The sequence below is a fragment of the Sorex araneus genome, chromosome 1 (assembly GCF_027595985.1).
Source record: "Sorex araneus isolate mSorAra2 chromosome 1, mSorAra2.pri, whole genome shotgun sequence".
NCBI classification, from domain to species: domain Eukaryota; kingdom Metazoa; phylum Chordata; class Mammalia; order Eulipotyphla; family Soricidae; genus Sorex; species Sorex araneus.
In genome coordinates this window covers 212,013,281-212,038,620 of record NC_073302.1, presented here as the reverse complement: position 1 = coordinate 212,038,620, position 25,340 = coordinate 212,013,281, and the positions used below count along the sequence as shown (strand labels likewise).

The following is a 25,340-nucleotide window of genomic DNA, read 5'->3' as shown; positions in this document are numbered from 1 at the left end:
TAGCTTGCCAGGCTCTGCGGTGTGGGCAGGATACTCTCAGTAGCTTGCCGGGCTCTCTGAGAGGGACAGACGGAGGAATCGAACCGGGGTGGGCCGCATACAGGGCGAACGCCCTACCCGATGTGCTATTGCTCCAGTCCTGATTTCATTAAATTTTTTAAATTTCATAAAATTTCATTAAATTATAATGAAATCAGAAGAGGTTTCTCAATAAACAAGTAAATGTTGGGAGGAAAAATACAGTCAAAACACCTTTCAGCATTACAAGTTTTGTTTTGTTTTTCCATCCTATGGACTAACCATGATCAGACACTCAAGGCTTAAAATTGACTTACATTCATTGAAAATCAGACTGACAGCTTGAATTATGCTTGTCAAAAATAAGCACTGCACTTAGAAAAGCAAAAATAGGAAGTTTCTTATTCTCTGGTCAGAGTTCTTTACAGAATAGTGTATTTTTCATGCAATCTGTGGGTATTTGTAGGTAATTCTTTTCTTGCCTTTTCCATTTCATTCATTAAAAATAATGATTTTCTCTCCTCTGTAAAAGTGTAATAAACATCCAGTTTGTCTTTCAAGATGTAGTTGTCAAATTTCAAGGAGTAAATATATGAGAGATTTACCCTAGAGGTCTATAAGGGCAGAGTCTGTTAGAAGTAATAGTTTGTATCCATGTGAATTGTTACCTGGGGCTGTATAGAATCTTACATGTGATATGTCATTTTATTTTTAATATGCCAGAAGGGATATTAAAAACATAGGCTTGAGTGGTGCTGCCATGTTTAACATGGGCTGCAAGCACTAGACTCACAGTGTATGCTACTAACAATACAAACACTTTGGAATTTGCAGCTTATGGTGAGAACAAACTACCAATTCTACAGTAAGAAAATATTTTCCTCTGCTACGAGGATATTTTACTTTTTTGAGAACACTCACAAAGGAACAGAAAGAGAGAGAGCAGGTAACCCTTTCGGAAATACGGTAACAGGTTAAACTACAGTTTAATCATATAAATAAGAGTTAAGAATAAATAAAAGGGCTACCGGTATGTGTGCACACCCATGTGTGTGTATGTGTGTGTTAATAAAAGAGAAAGAATAGTAAAAGAAAGACCAAGTCAATGGTTAATAATCTGAAGTGTTATGGTCAGCAATATTTTTAACATAAAAACAGAGTGTTTAAGCAATGCTGTCAATCAAAGGAGAATTCATTGAGGCAATATGTTGTGAATATGGTCTAATTCACAAAGCCCTAAGTGCTATAAATACACCAGAAAGCTACTGTGTACTCCTTGAGGTCTTGATGTTATAGTCCCTTATCTTTTTGGAGGCAGGAGGCTAAAAACCAATCACCTTCAAGGTCTGTAATCTGTGATGTTCCTATTTTGCCTTAGCTCATTTCTCTGAAGCTTTCACCACAGAAACATAAGTCATTTTGAATTTTCCTCTTTTGAAGGAAAATTTCTTTAAAATTTTTTCTTTAAAATTCAAATGAAGAACTGCATGTTTTTTTTTAGATCATGGAGTAGACTAATGAAATATGCAAATACATTCTCTGTTAGGATGATCAATACCTGCCGTTCCCAAATTTTCCATAAATCAGCTGCTGTGAACTTCTCTACTTGGTCTATGATCTTGCCCAGAGGCAGCATTCCAGTATTGCCCCGCTCACACTGGTTATACCATTAGCTGTTGAATGTTCTTGGGATTTGGACACTGCTGCTACTCTATATAAATAATATTGCCATTCGTTGCAGGTAGCAGCAGAATGGGATTGCTCCAGCTTAGGATGATTGATCTTGACCTAGACTTTCCCCATCAGCATTGTCCAGTCAATGACTTTCCCATCTTATACTGCCTAGTTGTGAGATTCCCTTTTGCTTTACTCTCACCAATCTTGTTCTTTTGTTTAGAGAGCACAAATAGCATTTTTCAGTAATTCAGATTAGAAGCTATGCAACATCTTATTTTAAGAATATCACATAATGCTGTAAACCTGCAGCTAAAAATGAGACCAGACCAGTTTCTGAGCCAGCAAATCACTCGAAGCAATGTCTCTTCAAGCTTTTCTTACTTGGATGAACTATGGATGTAGAAGGAAAAAATGTTCTGTTTACTGAAGCATTTCTAGAAGTTTTAGACATGGGAGTCTTTTTCAGGTGATCAACCAACAATTTGGCTCCAAACAGAACTCTATTCCAGGCGTTTTCAGTCCTCCATCAATCATACGTGGGAACCTTGGTGCTCTCTGCTCACCCTTCTTCAAACCTGCAGACATCACAATCGCAGTCCCGTGCAAGAAAGAGAAGACGGCTTTCCCCTTTTCTAAGCAAAACAAGCCAAACTAGCAAACAAATACAATGTTGAAAGCCCTACCCAGAAAGGCATCCACTTAAATCTCATTTACAAGAATTATTACCTGGTCAGAACTAGCTGCACAGAAAACTGGCAATGTTTGGCAGAGAAGGAGTATAATGACCACTTCAGGCCCATAAGGATCCCTAGTTATCCCAAAGAAAATGGTGATTCTGGCCACAAGAAAGTGAGCCGTGATCAGTATCTTCCCCAATAACTCAGAAGAAATGAAAAAATATCATTCAAAGCATCTAAGAGTGAAAAAGATTATTTCAAGTAACCATGATTGTTTCTCAGTAAGGATGCTGCAGAAAGAAAATTGAATAGATATCTTTCATGTCTAGTCTAAGTTATACATTAAAGAAAAAAATGCTTGATCAAATGAATTATTTGAGTATTTTAGATCTCAAAATTTAATTATCTGGGGCTGGAGCGATAGCACAGCGGGTAGAGCATTTACCTTGCATGCGTCCGTCCTGGGTTCAATCCCCAGCATCCCATATGGTCCCCTGAGCACCGCCAGGAGTAATTCCTGAGTACAGAACAGGAGTAACCCCTGAGCATCGCCGGGTGTGACCCAAAAAAGCAAAATAAGTAAAAAATAATAATAAAGTAAGTGTGTTTAAAAAAAAAATTTAATTATCTGTTCTCAGAAAAAAAGACTGCACTTTTTAAATTTCAAAAAGAAGAGCTATAAAGAAGACTAAGAATTATAACAACTACTGATTCACTTCACTTGTATCACTTGTCATCCTGTTGATCTTCAATTTGCTCGAGCAGGCGCCAGTAACGTCTCCATTTGTCCCTGTCGTGTGCTAGTGTAGCCCAATGGTATCTGCTAGCTCCAGGAACAGGAAGAGCCTCAAACCATTCATTCAGAGTTTTGACAAAGAAGTCTGACCATCTTAACTACTGACTACTTTGGAAAATATACTTTCTTGAGGTTTTGGACTCTATCGTGAACTTGAACAGCTCTTAGATGAGTCATTATGAACTCTTATCTACCGCATGAGCTGATTTTCTGGGCTGAAACATTAATTTATGTTTGGGTTCAGGGGCCACACATATGGTGTTCCCAGGCTACCCCCAGCACAGAGCCTGAGGGCCACACCTGGCCAATGCACTCGTCCCCTGCTCTGAAGTTCTGAGTTGTTTTAGTAATAGAATATTTCCAGATAAAAACTTAAAATAGTAATGACTACCGACACAAAAATCGAAAAATAAAAATATTAGGCCGGCAGAAGATAGTTCAAAGCTCCAGAGATCACATTTTGAATGCCAGAGTCCTGGTTTGATCCCAGGTACCACATACTCCTCAAGCACTAGAAACGTCAACCCCTGAGCACTGGGGCAGGGAGTAGTCCCAAGAAAAGCCAGCTGTGTCACTCCCCCCAAAAAGAAAAAAAATGAAGAAAAGGAAAAACCTGCATTCCAGGTCTTTCTCATCAGAAATGTTGTTAAGTGCTCAAAGCAGAAGTATGGCAAAGTTGGCACCATTGGTTTAATCATTTTCTTTTCATGAAATTTGATGATTTAATTTGTCACATGTACAGTAAAGTAATTGGGAAACAAAAGTTTTCAGCTCATTAAAAGTCTCCACAGAGATCAGATTTAGCTGGTATAATAAAAGATTATTTCTACATTTCAATCTAAAATTGAGTAAGCATATTTTTAGCTTTGTAAAAATTTACAAACTGCTGCTATTTTCCCCAAAAGTATTCCAAAGAGTTTTCTGGTAAAAGTAGGTAACTTATCACTGGTCAAATACAAGTAAAAGAACTGAACACGTGAGTGATGTCCGATTAGGTTGGTACTCCTACATGGAATATAGATTTCTGACAGATCTGATGTCAAGTTTTACTCTCCCACAGTCATTAAATTGGGCCCTGAGAGTAGTAGCTATGACCTTTCAGGGTCAGACACGGCAGCTCTACAGCTCACAACCTAATCAGACATCACTCAAAAGTATTCCTCGCCAGAAATCTAGAATCCAAACAAGACTGCTTCAAAAGGCAATATGATGTTTTTCCGCAAATGCCTCAAAATGAGTGAGGAAGCCATTTGTACAAAAGAACTGTTTACATGCTATCCACATACATGGATTTGTGATATAATTTCATTTTGAAAACACTGCATAATCAAAATGAAATTTGATGGCATAGAGAGAAAGATGATTTGTTTTAATATCCTGATCACTACAGAAATTTATTACATCAAATGGCATGAAATCAACCAGATTACTTGACCTCAGCAATATTACACAATGTGTATTGCAAAAAAAAAACTAAATGAAATTTGAAAGCAACTATAAACAGTCATTTTTATAGTTGGCAGTGAGTTTTACCACTGCCTTCAGACTGTGTATTAGTATGTTCATTCAAATTTCTCATACGATAAGTGAATCAAAAAAATTCACCTAGTATCACCACATAAAACTCAGTTAGGTAAGGAAAAATTCATGTTAGATTTGAAAAATATTAATTTTAGGATCAAAGCACATGCTTTGTATGCTGGAGGTGTGGGGTTTGATCCTGGGTACCATATGGTATCCTAAGCAGTGCTGGAAATAGCCCCCAAGCACCACCAAGTGTATCCCCCAAAGAAAAGCAAAACAAATATTAATGTAGTCCAAATTAATACAACCTTTTAAAGCTCAGTGATGTGACTTCAAAACTCATTGCTATCCCATCAAATAATCTAAATTTTCCATAGATGATACATGGTTTTCACAAACCAAATGGGTTATCCCCTGGATCCCCAAAATTATTACTAAACAAACATAGCAGCCTGCAATGAAATCTTGAGTTGCTACACCTTAAGTAGCAATGGCTGTGATTTCGAACAACACAGTAGGCATTACAGCTTGCAACATATCCTTTCCCTAACCATTTCTTCTTTAGTAACTCCATGAATTAAAAGCTTGGTACTTCCTCTTCCAGTCTAAACCATCGGAGCCCAGAACAAGAACAACATACATATAACTGCAGTAGAATAATCTATCACTATTTAACAACAGGAAGAAAATGGTAGTAGTACCTATGAAGAGAAAATAGAGAAGCAAAAATGTGTAGCAGGGTTCTATTCTAGTTTTTCCTCCTAAAAATCATAATCAGACTAAAAATGTAATCAAGCCTATTTTCAGTTCAGGAATCCTTCTAACTGCTCTGTACCCCCATCACCACTTCCTAACAAATCAGAACTCAGAACTGAGGTCTATGTTCCCAAAACAGATTTATCTTCAAAGACCAACAAAGACATCCAACTCTATGAAGCCCTCTCCACATCGCCACAGTTGAAATCAACTTCTCCATTTTTCTATATTCTTATTGTCCATGCGCATCTAACTCTGCCTCAGCAGTCTTTAAAATCTTTACAAGCACAGACCTCGGACAATTCTTTTTTTTTCATTTTTTTCTTTTCTTTTTCGGTCACACTCAGTGATGCACAGGCGTTACTCCTGGCTTATGCACTCAGGAATTACTCCTGGCAGTGCTGTAGGATGCTGGAATTGAACCCGGGTCAGCCTCCTGCAAGGCGAATGGACTACCCACTGTGCTATCACTCTAGCCCCCAGACCTTGGGCATTCCTATCTATTCAAACCTAGCTTCTGGTACAAGCAGACAGAGCAAACTAAAATAAACCAGCATACTCTCTGAAAGAGGCAAGTTCTATAGAATCATCCCTCATAAAACACCCCCCAAGTTCTCTCATGTCAGGCCAAAACAGTCATCCACACAGCCACACACATGTGCACATGAGACATCACAAGACAATGAAGAAAAGGCAGCTATGTGCTAAATTCTGTTGCCTTTCTACCAAACAGTTGTCCTCCACATGTAAATGTCCTTAGTTGTTCTACTCTTCCTGAAGGAGCAAGAAAGAACTATGGTCATAATAACCCATAGCAGAGTTGGAGAAAATCTCAGATGTCACAAATAACTTAATAACAAGGTTAGTGAAAACATATTGAAGATGCAGCCCAAGTTGCAATTACCTGTAATGCCTACTGATGGGAATATTCTGAGAAAAATACAATGCTGATGTCCGCGCTCTCCAATGCCATTTCTTTGCAGGAAGGGTATAAAGGACACAGTCTTCAAGCTCTTCTTTGAGCAGGTCCGCCAGCTGTTTATGCGACCCTCCATAGAACGCTTCAATGATGAGAATACTCATTGGTCCTTCTTTCAAACCTTCTCAGAATCTAGACACAAGGGGGAGAGAAAGCATATGTCTTGAAATATGTTTAGGTGTATGTGTGCATATAAAAGGCTTTTGTCAAACAGCTTAAAATATTTCATTCAGGAAGTAAATACAAATCACTTACATACATACTATTTTTTATTGCTTTGATTTGTACTCAAACAAGGCACTCAGGAGCTACAATCAGTTGTTTAGCTGCTTGGCGTCACTCCTGGAAGTATTTACCATGCAGTGCTGGAAAATAGGTGCAAAGTATGTGTCCCAGTCTTCTGAGATACCTCCCTAGCCCCTAGACAAGTTACTTCTTTAAGTAAGAAGTATTGGCCCACTTTTTAAAGCATGTGATGATTAAAGCTTATATATTTGCAATCAACATTGCTACATCATCTGTATTAATAACAGAGAAAATAAAGGATGTTGACTACAACTGTATGTTCATTGCAGTACTGTTCACAAGAGGCAGAATCTGGAAACAACCGGAGTGCGCAAGAACAGACAACTGGTTAAAGAAACTTTGGTACATCTACACAATGGAATACTAAGCTTCTATTAAAAAAGATGAAGTCACAAAATCTGCTTATAACTGGTTGGTCATAGAAGGCATCATGCTCAGTGAAATGAGTCAGAAAGAGGCACAGACATAGAATGACTGCACTCATTTGTGGATATAAAATAACATAATACGAGACTCACACCCAAAGACAGTAGAGACAAGGACCAGGAATAGTGCTCCATAGTCAGAAGCCAGTCTCATGAGCTGGGGGGAAATGCAGCTGGAATAGAGAAAGGATCACTAAGTCAATGATGGTTAGAGGGATAGTTTGGGATGGGAGAAGTGTGCTGAAAGTAGATAAAGGACCAAATGTGATAGCCTCTCAGCATCTGTATTGCAAACCATAATGCCCAAAAGTAGAGAGAGAGTATGGGGGAAATTTTCTGCCATAGAGCTAGGGGGAAGGTTGGTATGGGGGGGGGACATTGGGGACATTGGTGGTAGAAGATGTGCACTGATGGAGGGATGGGTGTTCAATCATTGAATGATTGAAACTCAAACATGAAAGTTTTGTAACTATCTCAAGGTGATTCAATTTTTTAAAAAAAAGAGAAGAAAATAAAGAATGTTGAATTTTTCTCATGTTTTCTTCAAACACTAACAATATGTCTACAATGACCTAATGCTTTTCTATGGCAGTAAGGGTAAAGACCTCTCCTGTTGTGATCATTCTCTTTCTGCATGGAATGACTAAGGCCCTAGCCCAAGAAGTTCAAAACCTGCTTGGCCTTGCGTTCTACCTAACTTTGAGCAGTCTCTAACTCATGACCTAATATGCACATCACTGCACGAATCCTTCTTTTATAAATCTCCTGTCATTCTCTAAATTTTTGAGCAATCACTGCTGCCAATGAATTCATATTGGCAAAAGAGCACATTTATATTCAAATTTTAATTCCTCCATGTATCTTAGGATGCAGTCTCATGAGACCCTGCACTTGCCTTATCACTCTCCTACCCTAGTCAAAAGCTCAAGTCTACAGGCACTCCTCTTCTCAAGGAGGAAATAAGTCAGATGCCTGTGAAGCAGCAAGCTTCCTACAACCGTTTTCCAACAAACGAGATGGCCTGGCAATGATATAAAGACATCGCAGCATTTTCATCACACTGAATACCAAAGAATGTTTCATTTTAGTAATATAACTTTAGTTAGGAAACTAAAACTACATGTGCGAGTGGTCAGAGAGATAGTACAGTAGGTAGGGTATTTGTCTTGCAGGCAACCAACCCACATTTGATCCCTGGCTGGGCATCCCATCTGGTCCCCCAAAAACCGCCAGTAATAATTCCTGAGTACAGAGCCAGGAGTAAGCCCTGAGCACTGATGTGTGTGGCCCCCAAATAAAATAAACAAAAAAAAGCAACACATGAATCAGTATCAAAAACCTTCATATAGATTTCAAATTAGATACTATATATAATATATAATATAAATAATACATAATATAAATTATAAATTATAAGGGAGAAATATCACTTTGTATAAAAATGCCATCATAACTTTTCTGAATATTCCAGAATATTCCAGGCATCTGCATTTTCTTTCTGACCTAAGAAAACACTCATATAAATAGCATATTGTTTGTTTTTGGTTTTTTGGGTTTTTTTTGGTTTTTTTTTTTTTTTTTTTTGCTTTTTGGGTCACACATGGTGATGCACAGGGGTTACTTCTGGTTCTGCACTCAGGAATTAGCCCTGGAGGTGCTCAGGGGACCATATGGGATGCTGGGAATCGAACCTGGGTCGATTCGTCAAATGCCTTACCCGCTGTGCTATTGCTCCAGCCCCCTAAATAGCATACCATTTTTCTAAATAATCTGTATTTACAAAATTATTAGTCTTAATAAGTCAAAGGCATTCTTCACTATGAAAACTTTCTTTGCCTGGCTCAGTGAAAGCAATGCCTATTGAAATTGCATTTCAAAGCCACAAGTCTCTGAATGGTTCTCAAAGAAATGAGTAAGGTGAGGAAAATCTCATTTCCTGATGTCTGAATCTGCCAATGAGTATTTGGGGGAAAATATAATACATCCATACTTCATTATATATGAAATAAGGCGTAGCACTAGTCAGGTAGAAATGTATGACCCCGGGGCCAGAGAGCTAGGTTGGAAGCTAAGCTCTGATACTCCATAGCTGTATAACCTCGAAAAAAAAGGAACTCGCTTTGCAGGATTCAATGAAGCCTTCTCTAAATGTGAGCTAACAGTGTGAATCTCAGAGGTAGGCTATGAAGATAAAATTATAGTGGCTTAGAAACATTGATAAATCAGCATGCACCTCCTTTACTTAATATAATCAGCCAATTTAAAGAAAAAGCATATCTTCAGTTCTTGCTATATTTTTAAACTGAGTAATTTTCCATCATAGTACTGCATCCGGCAATAAGTAGTTGGAAAGTTAGATAATCACACCCATTTGAAATGCAGTGGGTAATCACCATTCCTCATCAGCAGTGTGCACGTCAGATGTGAGCTGGAGAGCTATGAAGTTTTACAGGTAAAAAGAAGGTTCAGAGGCTTAGCTATTAGGCTCAGGGCCCTGGGTATTCACCTGTTAAAATCAGGGTTCCCGGAGTTAAGGAAAACCTACAAAGTTTAACAAAGCGGTAGCCATTACTCATTCATATGATGTGAACACCCTAGAAAGAGACTGAGAAATCAATAGAAAAGATTTTTAAAAAGAAGTTTTAAGAGACACTGAATAAATGCACTTTAATATCAATTTGCTTATCCTAGCCCAACACAAATTGCTACTACTACTTTGCTGTAATTCCTCTGACCTAATCACACTCAGGATTATTAGGACTTTTATTTGTAAGAAGTCTCTAAATGGCACTAACAAAAGTGACCTGAGATATTTCCCCAAGTGATGGCGTGGGATATAAATCAATCTAAAGAACACTTCACTCATGGAAGTTCAAAGAAAACAACATCAATAAGAAGACTAAGCAGTGCTTTCAGAGTCTTCATTACCCTGCCCTTTTCCATGATTCATCTAGAGCAAGCATCATGTCACATATTTACAGATGCTGCTTCTGGGTCTGAATCATGAGTTATCTGCAAACAATCAGCCACTGTCGAGGCAGTCTGTGTAGGTGCTGCTGCAGATTCAACACACGCGCCAAGCAGAACAGAGCACCAAGCATGTGGGAGGTCGAAAAATAGAAAAGGGGAAAAAAAGATTATAGCTATACTAGATTTCCACCCCTTTAATAGCTCAGTGAGAAGAGTGAAATGTACAGGTTTGAACTAGCGTTTACTTGAGCATTTTTCTGGTGGCCAATGGGTGTGCCTGCATTTGGGGTATTTTTCTAGGGAGAGTAACTATGTCCTACCATCTTTAAAAACTATACTTAGTGGCTTTGATTCATGGAAATTTGTTCTGCTTGTTCCGTGGAGACGGACACATCCTGGCAGTTCCTGTCCCCCTCTCCCCCTCCCACCCCACCCCACTTACTTCTAACTTTTGTGGCAAGAAGAAAATGTGGTCTTCCCCCCTAGTCTTCTTAAAGCACAACCTGGCAGAAAGATGATCCCCGATAGGTGCAAGCAAAAATGGAGGAAGCTGGTGTTTAAATGTCATATTTAAACCAAATGTCATTATGGCCCATTAAAGAACAGCTCAAATACTTTCACTGTGCTTGAGTTTTATTTTAGAAAACACTGCTTGAAACAAATAAGCATGAGGTAGGGGAGGGGAAAAAAATCGACACTGTGAAAAAGGAATTTTGCTACGATGGTAGGATTCACTGAAAGATAAAGGAAGGACACTCTTGCCCGTTTTAGCAATCATCTGAGAAAACTGCAGGTGGTCACTCTGACACCACAGATGCTCGCAAGCACTTGACTGAATCCAGGCACGCCTGCACTGCCAGCAGTGGCGACTCGGGAATGAGAGTTTGGGAACAGCAGTAACAAGAGCCGTGACACTGCAAGTCCTTCCTCCAAAGCAAGGAGAGGGTCTCCTTTGTGGCAGGAGGCTGTGACCAGGTGTTTGCCAAAAGATGGCGGGTGAGCACACATACAGTCAAATGGCTCACATGGGTCCCGCGGTTTATGAATCTGTGAAAGACAGCAAAGGAACTACCACTGGCATTAAACTCTGAAATAACCCAACTGGGTAAACATATCAGAGTTGGGGGTGCGGTATTTTATTTGTTTGCTTGGGTCTTTTGGCCAGGGGCTTGGGAAATCATACCCAGGGATGGCTCAGGGATGGCTCTAGACTCTGTGGTCAGGTATCACTCCTGGTGATGCTCCGGGGACTATATGTAGTTCTGAGGACTGAACTGGGATTAGCCATGTGCAGAGCAGTGCCTTAGCCCCTGTAATACCTCTTCAGCCCAAGAATGTGGTATTTTAAAAGAAAAAAGAAAACAATAACCACAGAAACACTTTAGACTAAAGAACTAATGCCAATCAGAAAGCTCCCATCCTTGCTCCCTGGCTTAGAATGCTATTTTATCACACCAGGAGAAGAGCAAATGATTCTTCTTGCTCCTTTAAACAGCATTAAAATCCTCCAGATAAATTTCTACCAACTTTTAAGTTTTTCTGCGAAAACAAGTATGCTTCAGTTTAAAAAAATCTTATTTCTTCAGCAGATTTTATTCCCCAGCAACACCAGATAAATGAAAATCTCCTCTACTCTTAGATTTTATGAAAGTTTAATTCATTGTCAATACTATGATTTAATGATACATGGTTAAATGCTAACCATTAAATTGGCAATATAAAATGTGTCAAAATGATAGCTATGACATAAGAGTTTGAAACCACTTCAAATTCTATTTAAGAACACCAGAGGCCAAAATGATCTAAGAATTATCTGCCTTCCTCAAAATTTACATCTTCAATTAAAAAGGCGTGCAAAATTAAAAAGCACGATAGTATTTCACATAAACATTTTAACCAAAATGAAAAAGTGCCATCAGTCAACTTCATTAAAAACTAATAATGTATTGAGGAGATTACCAAGAATAAAAGTAGCCTGAAACTAAAGATGAAAAATATTTTTAAAATTTTATTAAAACTTATCACTGTACCTGCATTTATTTTAAGCTTGACCCAATTTCTTTATTCCCTGAGCCACAATCACTTTCAAGGTGAACTACATTTCTGTCTACCTCCTCTGGCACTTACAACTGCTTTGGAGGTACTTGAGATTTTCTAATAGTAATTTGCAATATGCCATTGGTTTGTTGAAATATATGTGCTAGGGACAAATTTATCATGTGTTTTTTTTTTAATGGAATCTAACTCACATTAGAAAACCACAATTAGCAACTTGTGACCTATAATATTTAAATGATTTTCCAATTGAATACAGGTAATAATTTTAAATCAGAGAGATTGCTCTGTTAATACATTCCACAACACCTTTCCACTATTAATTGCAGAAAGGTGTAGTTTCAGTGATGACAGTTTTCACAGTTTTAATCCCACACACATGAGAAACTGATTCCACAGGATAATACTTAATACCTAAAATTTCAACTGTTTTTTTTTCTTTTTTTCTTTCAAAAAATGTTAAATTCATTTTAATGTGCGCTCCCCATTATGTTTTCAATTTTCATTCAAAAGCATCTATATCAGAGTACATAATATCAAATACTCTTCCATGTAATGTTAACTAAATTCTGCATATCTATTTTTCACTACAATTTCTTTTTTTTTTAAACTTTACACCCAGTGATGCACAGGAATTTCTCCTGGCTCATGCACTCAAGAATTACTCCTGGTGGTGTTTGGGGGACCATTTGGGATGCTGAGAATTGAACCCGGATCTTCACATGCAAGGCAGACGCCCTCCCTGCTATGCTATCACTCTAGCCCCTTTCACCACAAGTTCTTGCGTCAGTATTTCTCTAGATGTTTTTGTTATCAATTGCTTTCTTAAACTATACATTCTACTTGCCTATTTTTACAATATTTGAAAGTTAAATTCAGAAAAACAAACACTATTAGCTTAAATATTGAATAATGTATACTGAGAAAAGTTAAATTTAAGTAGAATTTCCAAAAAGATCATCAGAGGTTTACCTGGAATTTCCTTACTGATCCCTCCCATTCTACATGTTCGCCCACAACCTCCAACACACTCAGGCTCTATTTAGAAAAGGAACCAATGAACCAGCAGAACAAAATAGGACAGTACTGAAAAAGTCAGTATTACCTTCCAGCCCACTCACTTACTTTAATGATTCATCACCAGGGAAATCCCAGTTATTTATATATACCTGAAATATCATTAAATAGCATAAAAGAATTTTTTCTTTGAAACATATGGCTGTTGATTTCTTAATGGAATCTATTGAAGATGAATAGCAGATAAAATGCATTTTGCTAACAAATTTTTTTCACAAAATGTCATTATATTCAATTATAACGGGAGCAAGATAAATCTTATTTTAAAATTATTTTTACACATCATTTCATAAAAATAAAGTACACATAAATGTTATCCTTACCCTAAAATGTCAATGTAATCTCAGAAAACAGAAATAAAAACTGTTACAGAGCAATAATCTTAAAAACCTAATAACCTTACAAATAATAGTTAGGAAAAATATTCTAAATAATTGACACTAGGTTAATAGCAATGAATGAATCAGATTCCTGAGAAATAAACTGAATCACAGATAATATATAATGGATATATAATAGAAAATATATAATGATAAAAATGACAGATAATCATAATTCCATTATTTGATTGAGACTTATGACCTGACAACTTAAATATTACATAAGGTACATATATCAAATCTTTTTCAAAATTCTGGGTTCATATAGAAAGACTGATAGCATTTGAATATCTTATTTCTCTGCGATGTTATAGATATTCTCACTGGTTCAACTCTGACTTTTGTTTCCTTTTAAGCTAAAACCTGAAGATTTAGGCATCAAAACCAAGATTTGATTAAAAAACTTAAACATAATATTTATGAGATCATTCAAGCTATTTGCATTTGTGTTTTTCTAATTTTATGTTTTCCAATGATCTTTTAATATATAATCTGAATTTTCAATCATACATGCATATGACTATTTAATGTTCCCTAATAAATGTTTTTATTCTTTCTTGTTCTGAATTTATCTGTAGTTTAAAGCTTGTTAGATATTCCACAGTGTGAATTAACTTAAAACCTTTTTTAATAGCATCAAATGCAAATACAACAAATATGTATGTCAGTAATATGGTATCCTTCATTTGTCATTAAATTGACATAATTTCAACAAATAAATATCCTAGATTAATAGTCCATCACATTATATTTTTAGGTATGTTCAGGCTACACAGCAAAATATAACCATGTACCAGGAGATTGTTTCCATGACTTGGAGGCTGGTCTCTCATTCTGGGTAACTCAAGGAAGGGACCACCAAGTAAAATGTGGTTGGAGGTCATGTGGGGGAAGGGTGATGTGGGCGGAATACAGACTAGAGACTGAACACAATGGCCACTCAACACCTTTATTGCAAACCACAACACCTAATCAGAGAGAGAGAACAAAAGGGAATTCCCTGCCATAGTGGCAGGGTGGGGTGGGGGGAGACGGGACTGGGGAGGGGGGGAGGGATGTTGGGTTTACTGGTGGTGGAGAATGGGCACTGGTGAAGGGATGGGTTATCGAACTTTGTATGGGGGAAACATGAGCACAATGATGTATGGATCTGTAACTGTACCCTCACGATGACTCTCTAATTAAAAATAAACTAAAAAAAAAAAATTCATGAGAAATTTACCATTTTAATTTTACCGATGAAAAGCTAACCTGCTTTCCAGTTCTCTTTGCTATTAATTTCATAAATAAACTAGAAAAGCAGCAATGAATTAGTTCTACTAAAGACTAAAAATATTTTCAATTTGATGGCATTTTCAAATGTGGCAGCAATTTATGAACCAATGGAAAATTTTACACCAGAAAATCATGTCATCACACGCTGGAACTATCTTTCGCATTACCCTTTTAACTGGTCTTCCTGTTACCATACAATCTGATTCCTATCCCATCATTCCCTATCTGCCAGCCACAAATGCTCTTTACAAAATGCAAATATTATCATAATGTGGCATGTTGGAAAACCTTCATTGGCTCCTATTACTTCAGATACAATTCGAGCCCTACACAGGAATTTTCAAATCTTCCTTTTCTGCCTTTTCTATTCTCTTCACCAAGGCCTCATTGCCCTGTTCCCCCTCATTCCCTCCTCATCTGCATCCCCAGACTCCTCACTTGGTAAAGCCATCTCGCACTCACATAGCTGTTATCTCTCCTAGAACTTCACACCTTCATCTCTTTTCCATCCATCTCGTTTCTTAAAATTTCTGGTTGTAAATCCCCAATTCGGTGACACCTTTCCCTGATCTTCTCTTAGGCAGGATTCCCTCTGACTCTGTACTGGATCCTTACTATCTGTGTCTCTGTTTCCATGTCCTGCTGCCCTAGGGTACTGTGAAAAATTTGAAAGAGGGTAAGGAACATGTCATTATTTTTCAGGCAGTTATCTCACAATATCAAGCATACTGGACATTCCTAGGTTTTTAAGGAGTAAAATTAGGGGGGGTGGGAATAAGAAGTTGATTCTGCCTTTAAACTTTACCGTAACAATGCTTCCACTAAATATAGGAAACAAGTGTTGCCATTGCTATTTTTAATAGTAATAATTTTCCATTGCCCCTGATATTCGAAATTACTCAGGATATTTTCCATTATCCTGAGGTCAACACTAATTCAAGTAACTAGCACATCTATGTACATTAACTTTTAAATACTGATTTTTTGCTCTTCCTTTTCACATCAGAATTTATCAGAGGTAAGATTTAAGTACACCTATACTTAATCTACTAAGAGAATGGAAATAATAAGGACATAAGAAATGGGAGAACCAACATCAGCAATCAAATTTTAGATCAAAGCAACTTTCATGGCCTTAGAGACTATCTGTGAGCCCCATGAATTTTAAAAATCACCTGCCGTTTCTTATTCTATCTGATCTATTAGAATCCTAGTTAAATACTCAGAGTGGAAGTAGAAGAGGCCAATTCCCTCACCATCAATCTGGAGATCCCATTCCACATTTAGTAATTAGGCTTTTATTTAATGGGAAAGAAAAAGGGCATTTTTAAATACTTTCTGCCAACAATTATTCATTTTATAAAAGTTTGACAAGATGAATAATGAATGTGCTTTCTCAAGACGGCATTCCTCCAAGCCTTCCACCTTCCTGAAATGGGCTACAAGTCAGTCCAGTGGGAGAAAGTTGGAGTATCTGATCCACTCAGATATGGATAACCAACGAGAGGTGCCAGGGCATATCAAATAATCATAAGGGGAAAGAATGCTGGCACCATGGTTCAATGCTTTTCTCATATGAAGGGAGAAGTGGAATCTAACGGCATCACAAACAAAGACCTAAGCCCAGATTTTCTGCCCCACACATTTTCTGTTACACTTAACTATAACTCTAAGTATGTGAAACGACATAAGTAAGAGATTCCTTCATGTTCTGGTCTCAGGAACTTTGCAATGCTTCAGAACTGGAAACACACCTCAATGTTCTAGAGAACACACTTTGCATACAAGAAGTCAGAATCTGATCCCTAGCACAGCCTGGTCCTCCAATCACCACCACAAGTAACACCAGAGCACTGATCTGGGAGTAACTCCTGAGCACCACAGGGTATGGCCCCGAGCCCCCTTGCCCCGAAAATAAAATTACATGTTGAAAATAAGTTGTGTGACATGCTATCCTTAATAACAATCCTCAACAATCTGTCAATTCAAGACATCAGAGGTTGAACCTAAAGAACACAGTACCAAAAATAAGGGTTGTAAAGTTCATATTTTGTGTTAATCTCTTGTGGTTTCTTATAGAGTTCCATGTACTCATTTCTGCACTAATATCACAACCCTTATCCCTCACTAAACAACTTTAGACTGATATTTTTTCACAGGATAATAGACCTAGAATGGTACCAGACAACACTGAAGATTCATGTAACTAGAAATATTTGAAGCAGTGAACAGTGAGCAGGGCTAGAGCGATAGCACAGCAGGTAGGGCGTTTGCCTTGCATGCAGCCGATCCGGGTTCAATTCCTCCGTCCCTCTTGGATAGCCCAGCAAGCTACCAAGAGTATCCCGCCCGCACACCAGAGCCTGGCAAGCTCCCCCTGGTGTATTCAATATGCCAAAACAGTAAAAACAAATCTCACAATGGAGACGTTACTGGCGCCCGCTCGAGCAAATCTATGAACATCAGGATGACAGTGATACAGTGATATAGTGAACAGAGTTGGCTATAAAACTGTTCTCTCTTACACTCCCTCTTTCTCACTCTCTCATAATTTTCTGTCACCATCAAAAGTAGGAGTTCCCTTCACATAACAATCTGCAGTGCATCTCTGCACTCAACACTTTCATGATATGCTTGCAAGGTTGGAAATATAATATCTATATCACTCCCAGCACATTAAGCACAAGGACCACATCTCTGCATACTACTGTCTTTACACACTGAGCAAACAGAAGGCATTCACCAATATGGATTGGATCCATAAAGCAGAAAACCCGTTAGCATAATGGACTTGACAATTTCTTTTTAATTCATCCAAAACCTTTATCATTTTCAACTTCAAATAATCACCTCTTACTAACACTGATTGCTGTTCTCTCATTCAAAACTTGAAGCACATATTCTATCACCATACAAATATAACAGAGTTCTAGTTAAATATATTGTATTTGAAATGTCACCCCGCATTTTTAGGAAAATCATTCTGGCAACAGCTGTGCTGAGGAGTTGAAATAAATGGGAAACTAATATCTTTGATCCAAAGCATTTCATAAGACCATTGGATACCAGGATAACCCAGTCTATGACTTGCAGAGATTCAATTGGTCTAATAATTAGACTAACCATTTTCACTGGACAGAGGCACGATCTTCGTTTCACACTGCTTCTCTCCCAAATTTTAACTCAGACTGTTTGTATAGGGTAATTATAAATACACACACCAAATGAGTTTAAAATAAAATGACAACAGATTTGTAACTTTCCTGGTTCAAGTGAGTCTCTCTCTCACATCTTTTAAGAACCTAAATCCATATTAACCAAATAAGAAATTGTTGAGAAGCTTCCCTCTCCAAGTGGGAGGTACATATCACATTTTCAATTAATTTGGAACAGAAATAGCAGGGTTACTCTAACATACAAACATTCTCAGTGTCCTATTTGAAGTGCAACAATCCAAGCAAACATGGGTGGCATCCCCTTGATGAGTTGAAATAAATGTCACCAAGTATAAATCTCTGGATTTACTTACTTTTTCTGGAAAAAAAATTAAAAAGACATAATCTACATCTCTCTCAGAGAGGGAATCAACTGAAAAATAATGCAAACTCCCTGCATCTCAGGAGGCAAAGAAATGTCCAGTACAACACTTGCGAAAAGAAAAGGATATTTCTATATTGGAACAAAGGTCTAGAAATAAATATCCATAGGACGAGGGAGACACTTCAGGGATTAAGGCACTTGCTTTGCATAGACCATCTAATTCCTGGTACCAAATACTGGTACCAAATAAGATCCTCTGGACACTGTTAGGAATGATCCCTGAGCACTGAGCCACGAGTAGGCCTTCAACATCACCAAGTGAACCCCCAAAAAAGCCCAAAAGAAAGGAATATCCATAAGTGTACGAATGTCAGACATCTTTAATACTTTCAATATTTTCATTATAATGAAAGTCACTGATCAATAATACAGCAGGGGGGGAGGGGAGGCTCCCAAGTGTTGCTCAGAAGCCCACGTACTGCTCCGTGACCCATGACCCTCAGCTACAGAGCCAGGGGTTAAAGCTAGGTCTAAAAATTGGTTATTGCTCAATCGCTGTGATGCCAAGGGGCCATCAAGGTAACCCCAGAGGTGTCTAGGTGCCTCCAAGGCCACAATGAATGATACTTGAAAGCCCAATTGTTGCAGGAAGTAGAACCCCAGCCCAGTGCATGCTAGGGCATGTACCCAAACCACTGCACTACCTACCAGCCCCTATAACAGAGTATTTGTTATATTTTCATTTACTTTGGCGCTGTGATTTACAATTTTACAACACTGTCAATGGTAGAGCTTCATAAAGACAAGATTCCAACACCAGATGGCCACCTGAGCGACTGTGTCCCTCCACCACCGGCTCAGGTTTCCCTCGCTCTCTTCCGGACTCACCATCCCCACCCAAACACACCTGCACTCCCCACCTCTTAAGGAATAGCACCCTGGTAAGCTCCATTCTTTAAATCAGTTCTTAGCAATTCTTAGATTCAGTGGCTTCGGGACACTTGTTGTTCCCTTACTGTGGTACCTTATGTCCCACAGATGAGCAACATCATTCTGTATCTGTCCCTTTCCTTCTCACTAGTTCACTCAATCTAATACCCACATTCCATCCTCATAGTGGCAAATTAAACAATTTCATCTTTTCTTACACTCAAGTATTTATTTTTAATCTAGTCCTATAACAAATGTTTTTTAGTGGTGTCAAAAGTGGAAGCTGAAGCCGGGTTAGACGTTGTCTTTAGTATGCAAATTAATAAAAACATGTGATGTGTGGAAAGTCACCAGTGCTGTAGTTCAGCGGCAAAACACTTGCCTTCCTGTGCCAGAGCCTAAGTTTGATCCCTAACAGCAAAAAAAATAAATAAATAAATAAATAAATAAATAAATAAATAAAGTTGTTTCAGGGTGGGGGATAGTCTGGTGAAGACTGTGGTGTATAAAATCAATGAAGACATGAAACCCTATCATTAGCAGTAATTTAAATCATGATGACTAAAATTTAAAAATATTTTAATTAGAAAATAACAAAAGTAATTAGTGGGAAATAAACTAATATCAAGGAAATTTTTTTTAAAAAAGTCATTTAAAAATAGTGACACTTCTTTCATTTCTAAAGTTCTAAAAAAAATTCATGCATGTATTAGAAATAGGATTAGTTAAAAGTACTTATTTTCTATTTGTTTATTACATAGATCTAATTGTCACACTTTTTTCCCCAAGAATCTTCTACTTTTCCAGCAGTCTGTGATGTTTGCTGATGGCTAGGAAGCCAACACCCAAAAAAAGGGAATAGAGTCTAAATATTGCTAATGCTAAAGTTTAATAAGCCCAGAAACCTAGTTTAGACTAGAGCTGAGTAAATCTGGAGCTTACAGATGCGGTAATGAGAGCTGTATCACTATTTTTAAATATCACAAGGGGCATATTATTAGCTACCCACTATTATAAGAAAAATAGTCAGTCTGATAATAATAGACTGGGATTTGAAATCCTGAAGATTTTTTGGATTGAAACTTTTGAGTGAAGAAATGCATACTCGAACAACAAAATGCAATGACCAGAAGGTCCAATATTACCATAATTTCTGCAGAGGAAATAGTCATATCAACTGACAGACAAATTCCCACTGAATAAAATGTAAGTACCTTTAGCTCAAAAGTTCTCAATTTGAAAACAATAGGACTTTCATCTTTTTACTGGCCTTGTCTGACACTATTACCTCTAAATCAACTGTTCATTCAAAAAGATAGTCCAATGATAAAATTACTTTGTCCAATGAAGCAGAGCCCATACAGCAACTGAATATTTTTTAAACTACTAAAAATCTAGTAGTTTTTTAAACTATTAAAAATTATATCTGCAATGTCTCAAGAAAGTAACAGCACACTTTTAAAGTAATGTGTTAAAGAATAATGGAACTGGAGATATAACAGCTGGTCGGGTGCTTGCCTTGCATGTGAGCAATACTGTTCAATCCCCAGAATCACGTATAGTCTCCTGAGCACCACCAAACAATCCCTCAGCACAGAGCAGTACAAAAGTCCTGAGTCCCAGTGGTATACTCCCCAGAGTGTTTGTTTTTAGGACCCAAAACAAACACAATAAAGAATAAAGTTGCCGAGGAATTAGTTTTCTTCATATCTGTGCATATAAGCACCATAGTGGATACCATAAATCTCTATGCTGTATTAATTAGCATTGAGCTAATAAACCATCTATGGGCTGGAGAAACAGTAGGGCTTACTTAGCAAGCCAAGTAAGGTTTGATCCCAGCACTCCATATGATCACCTGAGTATTGCTAATAGTGACCCCTGAGCACAGAGCCAGGAATAAGCTCTGAGCACTGTCAGGTGCGGCCCAAATGCCAAAACATTAATAATAATAAACTGTTTGAAATTTCTAAAGAAAGATTCAAATTTAAACTCCAAGAACATGGTAAGTAATATTCTGGATCTGTGTAGCTGCCAGTGGTGCCAGGGAACAAACCTAAGACCCGGGATTCAAGGCACTTTCCAACTGAGCCATCTTCCCGGTCTCAGGGTCCTATATTTTCTAGAACAGCTGTTCAACTGATCTTAGAATTTTTTCCCCCCTGGTCACGCCTCTAGCTCACTTCCTCACTGCCTCTTCACATTCCACTTACTAGCAAAAATGAATTTTAAATTATCACATGATTTCCTTCACGTGTTTCAAAGGAAATACCTGCCAGGCAGGAAGGGTTAGGACTTCTCACAGAACTCATCTGCTATGTATGTAAGGTAGCAGCAGGTCATGGCAACACTGAAAAGTAGATGAGAAGGTTCTCCAACTCATGAAAACATAACCAGGAGGCTGCTACCTACTCTACACATGCAAAGGACAGATTTACTTTGAGTATTAAATGGCCTGTCATCACATTTGAAAATAATGCAAGGTTTTAAAGTGGGCATATCTTTTTTATTCAGCAACTTCAAAATTAAATTAAAATCCTAATTTCCTTTGATTGTTGTTGTTGTTGTTGTTGGGTGATTAGTTTTTGACTGGGCGGTGGACCTGGCAGTGCTCAGGGCTTACACCTGACTCTGTGCTCAGGGATCTCTCTTTGCAGGGCTCAGGGGACTACATGGGGTGCCAGTAATGAAACATGGGTCAATCATGTGTGCAAGCAAGCAAGTACCTTATCCGCCATACTATCTCTGTTCTTAAACCTGGGAATCATATATCTAACTTTTACTGAAGACTTTGATCAAAAATAAAAGTAACTTTTGGGGCTGGAGCAATAGCACAGCGGGTAAGGCATTTGCCTTGCACACAGCTGATCCGGGTTCGATTCCCAGCATCCCATATGGCCCCCTAAGCACCGCCAGGGGTGATTCCTGAGTGCAGAGCCAGGACTAACCCTCGTGCATCACCAGGTGTGACCCAAAAAGCAAAAATAAACAAATAAATAAAATTTAAAAATCAAAAAAATAAAAGTAACTAAAAAACGTTTAAGGAATAGCTTATGATTAATAATGAAAAATCACAACGAATAATAGGGATGAAGCTCATGGTAGAGCACTTGCATTGCATATGTGAGCTCCAGAGTTTATCCCTGGCACAGCATAACAACAACAACAACAACAATAATAAAGACAAATAAGGATTGGGATGAGAAAATGTTTTCATTATTGCATTACTATATAAAATCAGTATATTAAAATGGCATTAAAATATATATAAATGAGAGGACTATGAACACATATAACATATGTTCATAACACTATGAACAATTCTTTTAAGAATTGAATGCTTTCATTTTCTTCTGTGGTGTTCACTGTATTTATTTTAGTTATCTTTATTGAATACATTTCAACTTGCAATGAAAAGAAACTATATATTTTCTTAACTTTAGGGAAAGAAGTCAAACTGCTGGAAATAAACTACTTCCCAATTAACAAAGGTTTCTTACCTAAAAGAGCTTGCAAGTATTTTTCAAATTATTCTAACTACTATCGCTATAAAGAAAAACTGATTAAAAAACTAATCAGTAAGGGTTAAACTAATGGGGATATAGCTATTTACAAACACTATAATTTGTTTTTCAAATATCACTTATCCAATGCATATTGCATATAAGGAAAAGTAATTTTCAATTTAAAAATAAGCTGAATTATTAAATAATTATAAACAGATTAAGATTGTTACTTATATATAAAGAATCGAGCTGAACTTAAAAGAACATGTTAGAAACTAAAATACTACTCTGGATCTTGAAGTCTTCAATGAAAAGGTAGGAAAGTTTAAAACAAACCCTACAGTTCAAGTAAACTGTCAAATTAATTTTTGCTTTAACTAATTAGGTATGTCTTATAAAGAAAGAACTATTCAATTAAGTGAATAAAATCTAAAAGAATTCTTCAGTTTCACACTTAATTTCCAAAGCATCTTCTATTGAGAAAGCAGGAAAATGCCAATGCATAATCATCCATATGTGTTTCGCATTTAAAAAAAAAAAGAGCTATGTATGTTCAACTACCTGCATATTCAACTACCATAGAGACAGTTTTAATATTTTAAAGGACTGTTCCCTCCCATAATCATTAAGATATTTCCTACATTTACATATATATGTATATATACATACATATATATATATAAGATGAAACTCAAATTTTACCTGAGTAGCAACTCTGGGTTACTAGACAAATATGAACAGAACTTCAAAGACATGGAATTTTTCAAAATTTAGACATTACTACATTTTCAACTAATATGAGATAATTATTATTCATTGAATTACTTTTCAATACATTAATTGTATCTTATTTCATCTCCAAACCTAATTTGAAAAAAATTTATAAATATAGAAAGCAACCTATTACTACCGTGAAGAATTAACCTCCAGACAGCGTAGTGCTATGCAACTATACAATAATGATCTCATTATTATTGTAAATCATAATACCTCAATTGGAAAAAGTAATTTAACAAACTAACTTCCAAAAGAACACAACAACACTATGAGAATGTGAAACACAAAAAGCAAAAGGAACAAGCTTATTATGTCACCAATTTTTAAAAGAACAATAACATACACCTGTCAATATACAGCATTCTCTTTACAAATCAGATAAAATAGGGAAAAATCCCACTCTTAATAAAGTCCTATGTATCACTCTTTAATTTTATTGCCTCTCTGCTGACGATCTGTCCCAAAATGGATCACCCCACACATTAACATTAGGACTCTGACCTTATAGAAAAGGGACAGATAAAGTTTATGGTGAGAAAAAAAAAGAGCTTTTATGGGTTTCCAAAAGGGATTTCTTAGGACACTAAAAGTCATATAATAATATTGATTGGGTAACCAACTTTTTTACTGCCAAATTATAGACTTAAGATTTCTGGAAAAATATCCAAGTGAATTTGCCGTAAGATACAATAAAACAGAGGCAAGAGCTGATGACAACTGTGCAAACTTTAAATATACATATTTAATGATTCTTTAAAGGATCTTATTTCAAGTTTTCAGTATCTCAAGGCTTAGCATTTACATTAGGGTTGTCAGATCATCCTCCCAACATTTATCTAGAGACAGCCATAAATTTGAACCTTTCTAAGCAAATAACTTCTCTGCTTCTACTTTCCAAATGTACAGTATATAGAAACAAAGATTATTTTCTTGCAAAAACATCCTCAAAAATCAATTAGAATATTCAAAATATTCCATATTCACAAATGAAAATAAGTTGCTTGCTGAAACGACAGTCTTCCATTTCACTGCCTTAAAAATTAAGCTGGCATGGATAATAAAAGTGTTTTCTAACTGGATATGCTTGGCATTCAAATATTTTTAAAACAAATACTAATCCATAATTAGATTTCCCAGTCGCAAGCTATAGAAAATGGAATTTGTTGTTATCTCTCAGAGGGTAATATTAATAAATTGGCATTTTTAAAAGTTATAACAATAAGACCATCACTCACATAAACCAATAAACAAACTTGCACATGATTATTTTCTAGGATTTTCTGCCCGATCTTTATATTCATTCATTTAGTGAATATTCATTGTGCCCACTATGTGTCCATCATTGTTCCAAGTGCTTGCAGATAAATTAGGTAACAAAACAAATGTTCCTGTTATCACAGGGAATTTCTTGCTAATTGGAATAAAAAAGCAATCATCGAGTAAATGTACATCAGATGGTGGCAGGTGCTATCAAGAAAAATAGCACAGTATTTTTCTATATTATTAGTGATAGTGATAAGGCTGTTGAAGACAGGTTGGAGAAGGGTAGTATTTTTATAGGGCTGTCAGAGAACACAATATTGCAAGTGAGATGACATCTAAATAGAAAACAGAAACAGAGGGAAAGGGGCAAGGCTGATCTGAATATGAGGCTTCGGAGGCAGCAGGTACA

At 37.0% G+C, this 25,340-nt stretch overlaps 1 protein-coding gene across 5 annotated transcripts in view; it reads right to left on the bottom strand.

Moving 5' to 3' along the window:
• Nucleotides 1–25,340, bottom strand: part of GTDC1 (glycosyltransferase like domain containing 1) — a 427,297-nt gene that overhangs the window by 284,996 nt on the left and 116,961 nt on the right. For all 5 annotated transcript variants that reach the window (XM_055145858.1, XM_055145876.1, XM_055145886.1 and 2 more), the window contains exon 3: nucleotides 6,353–6,559. In XM_055145858.1, the coding sequence (XP_055001833.1) occupies nucleotides 6,353–6,531 (179 nt within the window). In that variant the 5' untranslated portion in view covers nucleotides 6,532–6,559. The remainder of the gene's footprint in view (nucleotides 1–6,352; nucleotides 6,560–25,340) is intronic.